The 15,072-nt window shown below is 42.8% G+C and overlaps 1 protein-coding gene across 1 annotated transcript; it reads right to left on the reverse strand.

Moving 5' to 3' along the window:
* Positions 1-351: 351 nt before the first annotated feature.
* Positions 352-2,496, reverse strand: LOC123130211 (uncharacterized). The gene is made up of 2 exons (XM_044550165.1): positions 1,355-2,496; positions 352-652 (listed from the first exon to the last, which is right to left on the reverse strand). Exons 1-2 carry the CDS (start codon positions 1,854-1,856, stop codon positions 600-602), a joined length of 555 nt encoding a protein of 184 aa, XP_044406100.1. The 5' UTR covers positions 1,857-2,496; the 3' UTR covers positions 352-599.
* Positions 2,497-15,072: the final 12,576 nt, after the last annotated feature.

Below are 15,072 nucleotides of genomic sequence, written 5' to 3' on the forward strand. Positions count from 1 at the left end.
AACTAAAATCCAGCATGGTATTATTTGTTTCTTTATCTATCAAGTGGCAGCTGACTACACTCGCCTTTAATCGGTATTGGATAAAAACCTCGATGAATGTGGACCCTTCGATCATACAATTGACGGTCCATAACTCGAGAAAATATCAACATCTAAAAAAAACACTAGAAGGAGATTACATAAGTGAGTTAGGATGACAAACAAAAATATGCTGATAAAATATTTAGGCAAACTGCTTACAAGGCTAAGATTGTACAATAATTGCAACCGAGCACTAGGTATTACAACAATCCCAAATGAACAGCCATATGAAATGCAACCTATATAGGCCCGAGTTAATAAACAAAGTTCGAAGCCAAATGCTGAGGTATTGTTGGGTATCAATTACTTGAGTAGAGGGGACAACATAAGAATCACACTTGGATCTTATTGAGTAGTAGCCACAAAAATAGCAAATGCAATGTTGCAGCCAGTAAAAGTAAACAGAAAATATCAATTAAGCAAAAGAAAGGGAAATATTCCATTCCGCTACTACTAAAAAGATAAGCTTACTCCCTCATTTAATACATCACAATAGCATATCCATTTGACCAATCATCTTATGTATTTTGCAAAAGTTTAGCTCCATCATGTCCACCACCAATGCTCATTCCTACAAGGGGAAATTCCAACCATTATGTATCTCATCTTGAGAAACATCTGCACTGCAGCTATGCACTAATACTACCAGTTGTATCAGATTATTGGGCATTGATGAGATATTTGGATAAACTCACATATGTAATTTGAGGAAAATAACTCAGGTTTGATACATCATGACGAGTAAATAAACAAAACCCCTACTCTCTAAGAAAGAGAATATTCTTGAAACAATAAATACTCACTATTGCCATAAAAAATGAAGAATATGCACACTCAGACAATTAGCTAACCTGAAGGGAGAAGTATGCTTAAGCACGCTCCACAATAAGAGTATGAGAATAGCAAAAAACAGCATTGCTAAATTTTATTTTATTTTTGACAAATGAGATGCACAACTGGTTTCAACTAAGGGAACTCAAATCACGGTAGAGTAGAATCACCTCTCCAGAGAGCAGAACTGGTTAGCTACAGTAAAATATATTCTTTCCAAATCATAACCATCACATAGAACACCACCACACAAACATCCAAAAAGAAGACTCCATCGCTATATGTTGAGGAGATCATCCATCAGCAAAAGAACCGATTTATATGGAACTAGTTACACTTGTTATCTTAACACGAAAGGATGTGAACAGCATTTAATCAACCAATTATAGATATTATCTTGATTTTGCTATACCTACTACAATGTAAAGGCATATGCTATTACCTGCAGCATAAACACTTTCAAACGGATGATAACAAACCCACTTCTTGGTCTTGGAAACTTTCTTGAACTGCAGTGGCTCAAGCTGGATTATGAAGAGGTCGGTAGGTGTCCGTAGCAGCAGCACATTATTGTACTCAGCAAACCCCTCTATACTTTGGTGCCATTTCCTCTTCTTCCTTGAATTAATGGAAAGTAGCTTATCCAGTTCAACAGTTCTTCCTAGCACCCATGAAGCAGCACCATCACAATCGGTCTCCACCTTCCATAATTGGGCGCTGAAATTTGACAGAAATAGAATGCCAAGGCCACCACCCTCTGCCTGCATAACCTGGAATCGGCACATGTTTTCCTTGGGAATACCCACTGGTACTGGTTTCACAGCTAGGATCGGCTTCTCCAAATCAAACTCAAGTATGCCATCCAACAGTAGAGTTTTTGCCGATCTGTCATTGAACAACCAGTAAAGGGAATGCCCAACTAGCACACCCATGGTAAAGTACATGTGACTGTTGGTGGGAAGTTTGGATGGAAGTGGTGTTGATATGCGATCACCTCATTTGGCAGTCTCCGACGAGTAAATGCGGGCGAAGGCCCGTGTATGTTGCTGCTCGTCTGGCTCTGTGCTTACCAAGACCACCCGGAAGTGTTAAATTTCCCCGGCGGCGCGAAAAACCGCCCCTTTGAATGGGGCCTCGAGCCGATCGAACTCTGGGGGAACGGCTAGGCGGTGTAGGTCGACGTTGAAGGGATCCCACACCAAGAGCTGGTACCGCGCTAATTGGTAGATGAGTAGGAGGCCATGGCGGGATCCCAAGGGCATGAAGATGCCGTCGCCATTCTTGCCGTGGAGGCACAAGGAGAAGCGGCCATCCGGGACACGATTGGGGGGATCCATTGCAGGTTTGAAATTGAAAGGGTCGAAGAAACCGAGGAGAGGAGGGTCGCGGCGGTGGTGGAGAAGGAAGCGGCGGGAGAAGCCGGGGTCAGAGATGAGGCCGAGCCAGCGCTTGGAGACGAGGGAGGCGCGAGGGAGGGAGGACGGATCCGGCGAGAGGCGGAGGAGGATCTCAGAGAGGAGGTTGTCATCCTCCAGCGGCCGCGCCGCCGACGAGCGGGAGCGACGGCGGTGGCGGCTACTCCTCTCGCCCTCGTCACAACTCATGGGGAAAGTGGTGGATTGACCAGAGAGACGAGAGGGGTCATGCTGTCTGTGAGATAGAAGCCCAAAACTCCTTTCTTTTAGGTAGGAGAAGAGAGAGAGCCCACTACAGCTAAAGTAAAAAAAAGCCCACACCACATAAACACAATGCGCAGATTTCTTGCCTTTTTTATTTTCTGAAGTTCTTTGTAGGGATTATTTTCTGAAGTTATAACCCTTAAAAGTTGTACAAAGTTACAACTCCCCTAAAAATGTACACATAATCAAGAAAATAAAAGAAGTTTCAGTGATGAGCCAAGTTAGATCCCTGGCATCATAGACCACACGCCATAATAGACAATTCCAGATTTGGCGATGAGCTACGAAGGAAAGATGTGCATGGCTTATCTGCTCTAATTATCAGTTCCTAGAGGATGTCACGATATCTCCGACTCCACTGTGACACAACGTAACAAAACAAAAAACAGAGCACATGCCCATCTGACACATTGTGTAGCCAACTACAAAAGCCCTGTTGTTGGTTTTGTAAATTAGATTGGAAGCGTTGTACCCTTTGGTCTCGGGTCGCATGTTTATATACTGGTAAAGCCTTGGTGTACAAGTAGAGATCAGAGATCGATCTCAAAGAGTTCGATACAGGAGGGAGAACGAGAGAGAGAGATTACAATTTGAATGAAATATCTCTATCTTATACATATTCTAACACTCCCTCTTAATCTAAACCTCATGGACTTCGACCAAGGTTGAGATTGTACTTGAACTTATCTAACCTCCTCATAGTGAGAGGTTTTGTGAATCCATCAGCAAGTTGATCTCTAGTAGGAATAAACTGAATCTCGAGAAGCTTTCTAGCTACTCTTTTTCTGACAAACTGAAAATCAACTTCAATATGCTTCGTGCGTGCATGAAAGACAGAATTAGCTGACAGATAGGTTGCACCAACACTATTAGGAAAAAGGGCTATAAATGAAATGGATACTAATGGCGCACCTGACATGTGGTGCGCCACTACAATATAGCAGTGGCGCACCATGTGCAGGTGCGCCATTAGTGTCTCCACACTAATGGCGCACCAGATACATGGTGCGCCAGTAGTAACATTTTTTTTTTTCATTTTTCCAAACATACTAATGATGCATCATGTAGACAGTGCGCCATTACTAGTTAAAACTAGTAATGGCGCACTGTCCATAGGTGTGCCATTACTAATTTTTTTCCCTATCTAATGGCGCACCGCCAGGGGGTGCGCCATTAGTAATCTTCCCCCCCCCCCTAGCTAATTCGCCTGATCCCGTCGTCCCTCCCTCCACTTCCCCCCTCGCTCCACACCCGCTCCGACGACCCCCGTGCCCCGCCTCGCCGTCTCGGGCCTCGCCGCCGACCCACTGCGCCGCCGCCCCACCCACTGCGTCGCCGCCCCACCCACTGCGCCGCCACCCGGTCTCCTCCGCTCGTAAGCCCCCCTCCTCCTCCGCCCGTCCATCGCCTTCGGCCTCGTGCCCCACCCACCGCCGCCCCACCCGCCGCCGCCCCCACCAGATCGCGCCGCCCCCAAATCTCTCTATCGCTTCCTGCCGCCGCCTTCCTCCTCCCCCATCCCCCCAATCCAGCCCCGCTGCCACCGCCTTCCTCCTCCCCCACCCCCTAATCCAGCCCCACCGCTGACGACTCTGCCCGCCGCCGGCTCCCCGCACCATCTCCTCCTCCACCGACAACCCCGAGTTCAGGGCCGTGCCCACCATCTCCTCTACCTCCGGACACCGCCCCCTCCCCCGTCGTGCAGAGCATCCAAGTGAGACGCCGACGCCCCCCTCTTCACCGCCCTCCTCGACGACGCCCCCCTCTTCAACGCCGGCCGCTGCCGACCTGCCTCTGCCTTTTCACCGGACGGTGAGCTCCTCTGCTATGCAAATTTGTCAATTGAAGCGCTTGAATGATGTTAGCTTAGCATTTGATGATAAATGTGATGTTCTTTCTGTCAGTGTGAAACTCGATGGATAGGGTGTAAGATTTAATCAGTATGTCTAGTCTATTAGGCAGGGGGTGCAAAGTTGCAAGCTCAGGAGTTTGAAAAATGAGCCTAATTGGTCTGATGTAAATTTTTTGCTGCATTGGAGCATAATATAATATGGTGTTGACTATATTCTGTTTGACGTCCTTATTCTTCAGTGGCATAGCTTAAAAGTTATCTGCCTTGGCTCAAATGAAGGTTGTTCGATATCTTGAAATAAGCAAACATGCCTTGTGTCAAACCATATTTTAAATCTGCAAGCTTGATTTTTCTTCTATCTTCTGTTTTCTCATGCTTTGGCTTGTAAAACTAAATTGGGACTTAGGGCCAAAGTAGATAGAAGGTGCAATCTTGGCCATTTTTTCACATGCTTCCGTTTAGACTCTTGAGAGCTAGAGCTATTTTATCAATATTTTCCTTTACCACACCAGCATATGTATGACATGAGCTCTTATGTTTTCAGAACATTGAGACTGAGCTTAACTAATTCTGATTGGTCATTTTTTATATGATGATGAAGAGGAGTATCTTATTTGCCTTGTTCAAGAATTCATCCGATTAACCAGTTAACTTGCCGATTAATCCCTACTCATAGGGTCCCCGAGTAGCCGATCACTCGATAATTCATCCGATTAATTGATTAAATGGGCAATTAACTTGCCGATTAGCCTATTAATTCCCTACTCACCAGCCGACCGAGCAGCTACCAGTTAACGATTTCCTCAACAATGCTTATTTGGCATGACTAGTAATTAACTGGTAGTAACTGATAGTGTGATACCCATCATGCAGACATGCTTTAGGCAGGCTTGGTAGATTTGTCAAGGCAGGCTTGATATGCATGCATGCATTCTTTGCTTGTTTATATTCATTCTTGTAAACTGAACATGCTCATCTATCTAACTATCTATCTACCTGCTTTAGTATGTATGTATGCATTGTATTTTTATTTCCTTTGGAAAGTAAAGTTAATGTGAAAGGAAGAGAGAAAAAGAAAGGGAGGAAGACAGATGCTTCAGTCGGTCTAAGCCCAGCTTAATTTGACAATCACCTGCCTGGCTGGCTGGCATGATCATCTTTTACAGAAAACAATTTTCAGCAAAGGTCATGTCTCCGACCATCGTGTCGTGATGATTTTGCAGGTACCCCAAGAGGCCCTTGAGTTTGCTAGAATGTCGATTAACTTCCGTTCCGGCAAATTCGGGTACTCCATATGTCCTATTTTCAGCAAAGGTGATGCTGAAATTTTCCGTGAATTTTAGCATGACTTTGCTAAAAAAATAGGACATATGGGGTACTTGCGACTAATGCATGGGCCGGGGTATCTTAGTACTTAATTAAGTAGGATCAACTGCCTCTTGTGTTATACATATAGAAGTGTGATATCAACTCATAGTTATTACTAATGTCAAGAGATGATGTAGTTTTGAATTATGAACATAGGAAATGTCGTCATCGGACGACGAAAGTCTCCTGGGGGAGTGTGGCTGGTGCCACGATGATCGAGGTCTGTGCGACAGGCCTCACCTGGACGATGATCGGCGCTTCAACATTAAGCTCGAGGACACCTTCGAAGTTGAAATGGTACACAACGACGACAATTGTTTTTTTTCATAATTAAGCATGACTTCAACTATTCAACGTGTAATTTTCATCTTTTACAATTCGAGTATATCTTATCCCATGCCATGCAAGGCGCTATGTCTTGGAGAGGATGGATTTTGAAGACCATGAAATTTCTGAAACAAAGAAAATTCACCTAAGGACTCATCACAATGTGGACTTTGAAGTAAATCTGTATAATTCTGAGAGCGTAACCCATTTTGGTTGCAAAAATTGGGAAGCATTTTGCAAGATGTATGTTTTGATGAGGGTATGCTTATCACCATGGATCTTGGTAATCCTGACATCGACCAAGACAATATGGACATTTGGGTCCTTATTGATACCCCTCCAGTTCTACCACTATGTGAGTTTCTCAAACATAGTTATTAGCTAATTTATATTGTTTATTTCAAAATAGTTGACAACTTATTTCCATTGAAAGCTTATTTTTATTGTTCAAAGAATGTGCGGGAGATGGTAGACAAAACCTACTACACCGATGGCTCCGAATTAACAACTTACAAGGAGAAAAATCATCTGGTCGGATTTTGTACTGACATTGAGAATTACAATATTCACAATCAAACTCCTCAATATTATGGTCAATACGTGCCACTAGTGCATGTGTTCAACTACGATAACTACCATGGAGATACCATGGTAAGATTTTTACTATTACGACATTCGTACATCTTTTGCATACTTCTAAAACTAGTACATCATTGCTAACTATGAAGTTATTATTATGTTTTTCAACAGATAATCCCAGAGAATTGTGTGCCTCATTTGATGTATCAGAAAGGTAGTCTTAATGTTTTGAACATACAGCCAGGTCATCCTACGAATCTCAACTGTCCATACGAGATTTCTAAAAGAAGTGGAGACATGAAAATCAAAGGATGGAAAAAATGTATGGACAGTCGTAAGGAGGTTCTTGGAAGCAAAAGGAAGCGAAGCGCAAGAATTGGAGACAGGATGATCTCCATTCTCCATAATGGAGAGTCAGGGTCTATATTGTTTTGTGCTATTTTACCTTAAATAGGGTATTTAGGTCCTGCCTAATACTGATGATCATGTGCTAAGAACAACTAAGTAGGGTTGGTTCGATGACTATCAAGATGATGACCGTATGACTTGTTGTTAATAACGAGTAGAAGTTGTATGCTGATGATTAGTAGGACTTGTGAGGATTAGTATTACTTCCGACAAACTCGCTACTCGCGGTCTCGAGACTTGTAATGTTCTATCTTTGTTCGGCCTTTTGAATTCAGAGACTAATCTTCTATTGTATTCGATGAATCTGCTCTTGCTGTGTGGTGCTGTCCATATTCTGTCCAATAATATATTTTGTAACTTGTGCAAAAATCAGAAAAGTAAAAAAAACCTAATATTCATACTAATGGCGCATCACCCCACATTGCGCCATTAGTATGACAGATACTAATGGCGCATGTTGGTCTATACTAATGGCGCACGGAGTGGTGCGCCATTAGTATACCAGATACTAATGGCGCACTTGTGGTGCGCCATTAGTATATAATACCAGTGGCGTGGTACTAGTGGTGCACCAGTAGTGCGCCATTAGTAGGCAAAACTGGTGCGCCACTAGTAGGCCTTTTCCTAGTAGTGCAATATTATCACATCATAGTCTAGTAGCTTTTGGAGTCTTAATTCCAAGCTCATAAAGTAGTGTTTGTATCCACATTACTTCAGTTGTGGCATTTGCCAAAGCTTTGTATTCAGCCTCAGTACTCGATCTAGAGACGGTAGCCTGCTTTCTTGCACTCCATGACACAAGATTGGATCCCAGAAATACAGCAAAATCCACCAGTAGACCTTCTATCATCAATACATCATGCCCAGTCTGCATCAGAGTGGGCAGTAACAAGCATAGAAGAAGATTTGGTAATCTGAAGTCCAAGTCCCTCTGAAAACTTAAGATACCTCAAAATTCTCTTAACTGCAGTCCAATGAGTAGTGCTAGGAGCATGTAAATACTGACATACCTTGTTGACAGCATAAGAAATGTCAGGTCGTGTAAGTGTTAAATATTGCAAGGCACCCACAAAACTCCTGTAATTTGTTGCATCCTCTGATCCAAGTGCCTCTCCACTTTCAACGGAAAGTTTTTCAGAAGTTGAGATAGGTGTACTCACAGGTTTACATTTTTCCAAACCTACTCTCCTGAGTATGTCAGCTGTGTATTTTTCCTGTGCCAGAAGTATACCATCTCTTATCTGTTTGACCTCTATGCCAAGAAAATAATGAAGATCTCCCAAATCCTTTAGGGAAAATTCCAACTAAAGATCTTTAAGCAAACAAGTGGTGGCACTTGAACTTGAACTAGCAACAATAATATCATCAACATAAACTAGAACAAAAATAGTGACAATTCCTTTATTATAAAATAACAAGGATGTGTCTGCCTTGGATGGTACAAATCCAAGTTGTTGTAGTTGCATGCTTAATCGCGAATACCAAGCTCTTGCGGCATGTTTTAAACCATATAAAGCTTTATCCAACTTACAGACATAATGTGGTGTACTTTGATTTTCATAACCTAGTGGCTGCCTGTAAGTGCATCTAGTGCCCCTTAGTGATTTTGGTGTATTGAAGACTTATAGGTTAAGGGACTAATGTGTTTATGAGTGTACACAGGTCTATAAGACTATGAGGAGTTTGATATTTACAGAGAAAGTCAACCCCTAAAAATGAAGTTCTTCAACTGAAGACTTTGGATTTCTGAAGACTTTCTGAAGACTTTGAAAGTGAAGAAATTGGTGTGACCTTGAAGACTTTGTATTCATTCGAGGAACATGAAGTGTGAAGACTTTTGTGTTCGTAGTTTCATTTTCTCTTTCTTGAGTCATGGGAAACACCGTATTGTTAAAGGGGGTCGAGGAAATACTAAGGAAAATTTTCCATGTGATGCTCAACTCAAAATCCTACACCTACCAATCCCTTCGAGTGAAGCCATTGGAAATCTCATACAGTTCAGTCATATTCTTCAGTGACAGAGACAAAGTTCTTCTGGTCTCTGAGGAATTTGTTCTGACTGAGGAGTTAGAAATTCACCAGTGCGGATTGCCTACATAGTGAGGAACATGATAACCCTGAGGAATTTGATACTCAAATTTTCGACCGTTGCTGTGCCTTGTGCCAGCTGTCCCAAAATATTTACCCACCTAACGGTCATATCATTGAAGGGCATTTATATCTTATCATGTCGGGCTGCTCCCTAGGCTATAAATAGCCGCCCCCTACAACCACTAGCTGGTTGGCTGCTCCGAGAGAAACTGACACTTGTCATTTGAGAGCATCCCATCCTCCGAGGACTTTGAGTGAAAATTATCAAGTGAGGAAAACCCAAACCCAAACACCTACAAACCCCAAATGATTGAGCATCACTGAAGAGATTGATCCTGCGTGGATCCGACGCTTGTTACCTTTGAAGACTATGCATCTTCCAGATGTTTAGGCGTCATGGTCTAGAGCATCCAAGAGGAATTGTGGATCATCGAGTGACCGAGTTTGTGAAGGTTCGAAAGTCACCTAAAGACTTACCACGAGTGATTGGGTGAGGTCTGTGTGACCTTAGCTCAAGGGGAATACGGTGAGGACCGAGTGTTTCGAACTGCGTGTTCAGGACTGGGTGTCTGGGATTGTGTGTCCTCAGGTTTAAATACCTAGCCGCCCTAACCAGACATACAACTGTCACAGCAGTTGGAACTGGTCTACCAAATCATTGTCTTCACCAAGCTACCTGGTTCCATTTCCTCAACCCTTTCAAATTTCCTCAGTTATGTGTTGAGTGCTTGTTCATATTTGTTTGAAGACTTTGACTAAAGACTTTCTCAATTTCCTCAGTTCAATTTCTTCAGTCTGTTTGTCTTCATCTTGTGTCATCCTGTGTTTACGCTTTTCGTACTCTGTGCTTGTCTTTATTTCATCATGATGACCATGCTTGTGTTATGTTATGTTTACTTCTGAGTACTTATTCCGCTTCAAGTAGTTCTTCGCTAAGGAATTTCCTCACCCTGAAATTCCTCATTGAAGAATTCATAAAAATCGCCTATTCACCCCCCTCTAGTCAACATAACGCACTTTCAATTGGTATCAGAGCCAGGTTCTCCTTTGTTCTATGTGATTTTGGTTTAACCGCCTAGAGTTTTAGTTATGTCGACCGCAGGTATGATCAAGGTTTCCGCTGGGTGTCCTACCTTCGATGGGACGTACTACCCCTACTGGAAGAATAAGATGCGCATGCATGGTGAGGCAATTGATAACGATCTCTGGTACGTTGTGGAGAATGGTGTTCCCTCTGTCACTCCCACCATCAACGCTGCTGATGTGAAGAGATTCAAGCAACTCGACTCTCAAGCAAAGAATATCATATGTGGTCATCTGAGCAAAGGGCAATATGGCAGAGTGAGTGCTTTGGAGACAACCAAGCTTATCTAGGACAGGCTGTCCAAGGTAAATGAGGGAGTCTCAACACAGCGTGACTCTCGAGTTGATGTTCTTCGAAATCTCTTCAACCGCTTCAAAAGACTCGACAATGAACATGTTCAGCAAACCTTCGACCGCCTCACTGACATCTCAAATGAGCTTCAAGCACTTGGTGCCGCCGATATCACCGATCATGAGGTGGTGAAGAAATTACTGAGATCGCTTGATTTCTCATTTGACACCTTGGCATTGATGATACAAGAACATGGAGACTATAAGTCACTTGATCCCGCTGATATCCTCGAGAGACTAAACACTCATGAGTTTCAGCTTGCTGAGAAGAGAGATCTCTATGGATCAAGTTATGGTAGATCACGTGCTCTGAAGGCCAAGGCAGTATCCGAATATGATGGTGAAGATTTTGACAGCAGCCTTGGTGATCCTGAAGAACTAAGCCAGGAGCTAGCAATGCTCGTGAGGAAATTCCAAAAGTTCTCAAGACATGGTCGTTTTGGTAAATCCTCAAGAGGTGGTGACTTGAGATCAGATTCCTCATCCCATGAATACAAGAAGAGACTCTGCCATAAATGCAAAAAACCTAGACACTACATTCAAGATTGTCCTCAGTGGGAAAAGGAATCGAAGAAGAAGAAGTACAAGGATTACAGTTTTGATGATTCAAAGAAGAAGAAGAAGAAGAAATCTTCAAAGTCCTCATCATCAAGACCCTCAAAGTCCTCATCTCACAAGAAGAGCAGCTCCAAGAAGGCTCGAGTATCCATTGGCAAGGAAATGGACTCTGAGGCTGAATCTGGAGAAAATGAGGAAGAGGAGGAATCTGAGGAGTCAGACTCTGGTGTGGAAAGCCTAGCCCTCGCAACTGCATTTGTCAGCAAGTCTATCTTCAACCCTGAAGAAATTTACCTCCGCAACACTACTGACTATGACAACGAGGACTATGCTCCCACCTATTGCTTCATGGTAAAAGGTTCAAAGGTACTCAGATATCCCTCCTCTGAATCTAGTGAGGATGAATCTGATGAAAACCTCAAACCCAGCTACTCTAAACTTGCTAAGATTGCTGTGAAACTACAAAAGGCTCTTGAAAAGTTTCAAAATATGCTAGAAAAAAGCGATGATATGTTGGGAGAGGAAATGGATCGCACAAAAATCTTGATTGAAAATCTTCAGAGACTTGAGTCCAAGTTTGACAATCTTGAAGGTCATCATAAGACTCTCCTATCTGATCATGAGAAGCTTTCTTATGAATTTCTTCAAAGAAAGCAAGACCTTGAGTAGTTAAGAGTGAGTTATGAAGATCTTCAGAAGGAGCGTGATTCATTACTCGCTCAACAGATCAATGCTACTCAGGATGAATTTGTTCCTCCAAGCTTGAAGTGCATTGAACGTGAAACTGCTAATTCTTCACCTGAATGCTCAGATACTTCCATTGCTGAAAATTCTTCAACTGCCTCTGCTATCTCTAATTCCTCATCTGAGGACATTGCTAGTATCACTGATGATGCAGGGCTAAAGGAATTGTATATGACAAGCATGTACAAAAGCCTCAAAGGGAATCAGGCTCTTTGTGATGTGTTTAAAAAGCAGATCCTCAACAGGAACCCTAGGAAAGAGGGTATTGCCTTTGAGAGGAAAATCAATGCTGATGGGTCCTACTAGAAACCCGAGCATTATCCCAAAACCTCATGGGTTGCTGCAAAGGGACCTTCAGTGGATCCATCTACCTTATCTAGCTTTACGTGTGAATCTTCATATTCTCCTGATGAGTCATTTGACTCCAATTATAAACTGTTCAAAAATCAGAATGGTAAAGTATTTGCTAGATATGTTGGCACTAACTGCAGGAACGGTCCTCCTATGAAGAAAATCTGGGTTCCCAAAAGATGCCTTGAAAATCTTCAGGTGAATGTCATCATGACGTCACCTGTGAAGAATAGGAACCCCCAGATCAAATTCTTCATATGGACCTAATTATTCATATGGATCCAAGTCCTCATACGGACCAAACTCCTCACGTGGATCAAATTCCTCAAAAGGATCAAAGTCCTCATACGAGCATCATCGTGCTAACCCGTCTGTTTCGCAGGGAAGATCTAAGGATTATGGATATGTGCATTATTCTTCAAATCATTATGTTCATAAGTCCTCGAAGAATTTCTCTGCTTACTCTTATGCTTACCCTAACCACTCTTATGTGAAACGAAGTGGATTGACATCTATGCCACCTTTCTCTTATGGAGCTCACAGAATGATGACCTCTTTGCCACCCCTTCAGATGTGGGTGGTGAATAAAAAGAACTAACCTCTTATGCAGGGTCAGGTCTCCAGATGAACTTAAACGTCCGATGAATTTGCTGGAGACCTGGATATGCTTGAAAGGACGCAAGCTAATCATGAAGAAATGAATTTTCATTTCTCACGTCCTCATACTGTTTTATCTGTCCATTGTCTGATGAAATTGATGCCATATTCTTCACTGATGAAGTATATGAGTTCGTAAGTTGCACTAATTCATCTCCAGGAAGATCAACCCAAAGCCACTGAGTGGGTCCTCGATAGTGGATGTACAAATCACATGACTGGTGACATGAGCTTATTGATGGACACTGCTTTATCTCCATCACAGCTGAAGCACATCACCTACGCTGACAAAGGCAAAAGCAAGGTATTGGGTCTAGGTAAGGTTGCAATCTCAAAGGATCGACACATGGACAAAGTCATGCTTGTTGAGTCCTTAGGGTTCAACCTCATGTCTGTCTCAATGCTTTGTGATCTTGATATGGTGGTTGTCTTTGGCAAGTATCGTTGTGTTGTGATCATGGAAGCTGAAAATTCCAAAGTCTTCGAAGGATTTAGGAGAGGAGATTTGTATATTGTTGATTTCTCTACAGGACCACAACCTGCTACATGTCTACTTGCAAAAGCTTTAGAAGGCTGGCTATGGCATCGATGACTTGGTCATGCTGGCATGAGGAATCTGCACATGCTCGCGAAGAAGAAGCATGTCATTGGCATTGAAAATGTCAAATTCCTCAAGGATCACTTATGCGGAGCCTGTGAAGCTGGAAAGATGACCAAGGCCAAGCATCCAGCGAAGACTATCATGACTACTACTCGACCATTTGAATTGCTTCACATGGATCTCTTTGGCCCCACTCACTATGCAACATTTACTAATGCTGCATCCTTACATGGCTTTGTCATTGTTGATGATTACTCTCGATATACATGGGTCCATATTATCACTTACAAAATTGAAGTGTAGGAAGTCTTCAAATGATTTTCCTCGAGGGCTTCAACCAACTTCAGTGTGAAGATAAAGAATGGAACTGAGTTCAAGAACACTGGCCTTGATGACTATCTTGATGAACTTGGTATTACTCATGAGTTATCTGCTCCTTATACTCCTCAGCAAAATGGCGTCATGGAGCGCAAGAACATGACTCTTATTGAGATGGCCCACACTATGCTTGATGAGTACAAGATGCCTCCTCGCTTCTGGCCTGAGGCAATTGATACTGCGTGCCACATCATCACAGAGTATATCTTCACAAATTCTTCAAGAAGACTGCCTATGAAGTCCTCACTGACAAGAAACCCAATGCGAGTTATTTCAAAGTCTTTGGTGCTAAATGTTGGATTAGTGATCCTCATCACAGTTCTAAATTTGCACCGAAAGCACATGAAGGTTTTATGCTCAGTTATGGTAAGGACTCGCACACCTACAGAGTCTTCAACACCTGTCATCACAAGGTTGTTGAAACAGTAGATGTGTGGTTCGATGAGACTAATGGCTCACAAAGAGAGCACCTACCTCCTGTGACAGATGAAATACCGCCCGAGGAATCTATTAAGTTCAAGGCTACAGAGGATGACATTCCTACTATAGAATCATCTAAAGAAGTTATTCCAGAGCATGAGGAACGTCATGCTAATGCACCTGAGGAAATGGTGCTGAAGAAAATGCTGATCAAATTCCTCAATGTCAACCCGCTCATCCTCGCGCCGCAAATGAAGTGCAAATTGAGAAAATCATCAGCGACATCAACATTCCAAGTCCTCTCACACGCTCAAGAGCTTCACATTTATCTAACTTTTGTGGGCACTTTGCTTTCATCTCTATCATACAGCCCACTAAGGTAGATGAAGCATTTCTGGAGCCTGAGTGGATTCAAGCTATGCAATAAGAATTACATCAGTTCGAGCTCAACAACGTCTGGGAACTGGTCAAACGCCCAGATCCTCGCAAGCACAATATCATCGGCACAAAGTGGATCTACCACAACAAGCAAGATGAAACTGGCCTTATGGTGAGGAATAAAGCACGGCTTGTAGCTCAAGGCTACACACAGGTTGAAGGAATTGACTTCGATGAAACTTTTGCACATGTTGCTAGACTTGAGGCTATTCACATATTACTTGCTTATGCTAACCATCATGATATCACTTTATATCAAATGGATGTGAAAAGTG

Source organism: Triticum aestivum, chromosome 6A (assembly GCF_018294505.1).
Source record: "Triticum aestivum cultivar Chinese Spring chromosome 6A, IWGSC CS RefSeq v2.1, whole genome shotgun sequence".
Lineage (NCBI taxonomy): Eukaryota > Viridiplantae > Streptophyta > Magnoliopsida > Poales > Poaceae > Triticum > Triticum aestivum.

Bases quoted from the DNA above. Each gene is read 5' to 3' on its own strand.
- LOC123130211 (XM_044550165.1), bottom strand. From the start codon at position 1,856: ATGTACTTTACCATGGGTGTGCTAGTTGGGCATTCCCTTTACTGGTTG. The intron at 653-1,354 runs GTAATAGCATAT...TTCCCCTTGTAG, and splicing joins TGAAAGTGTTTATGCTGCAG to GAATGAGCATTGGTGGTGGA.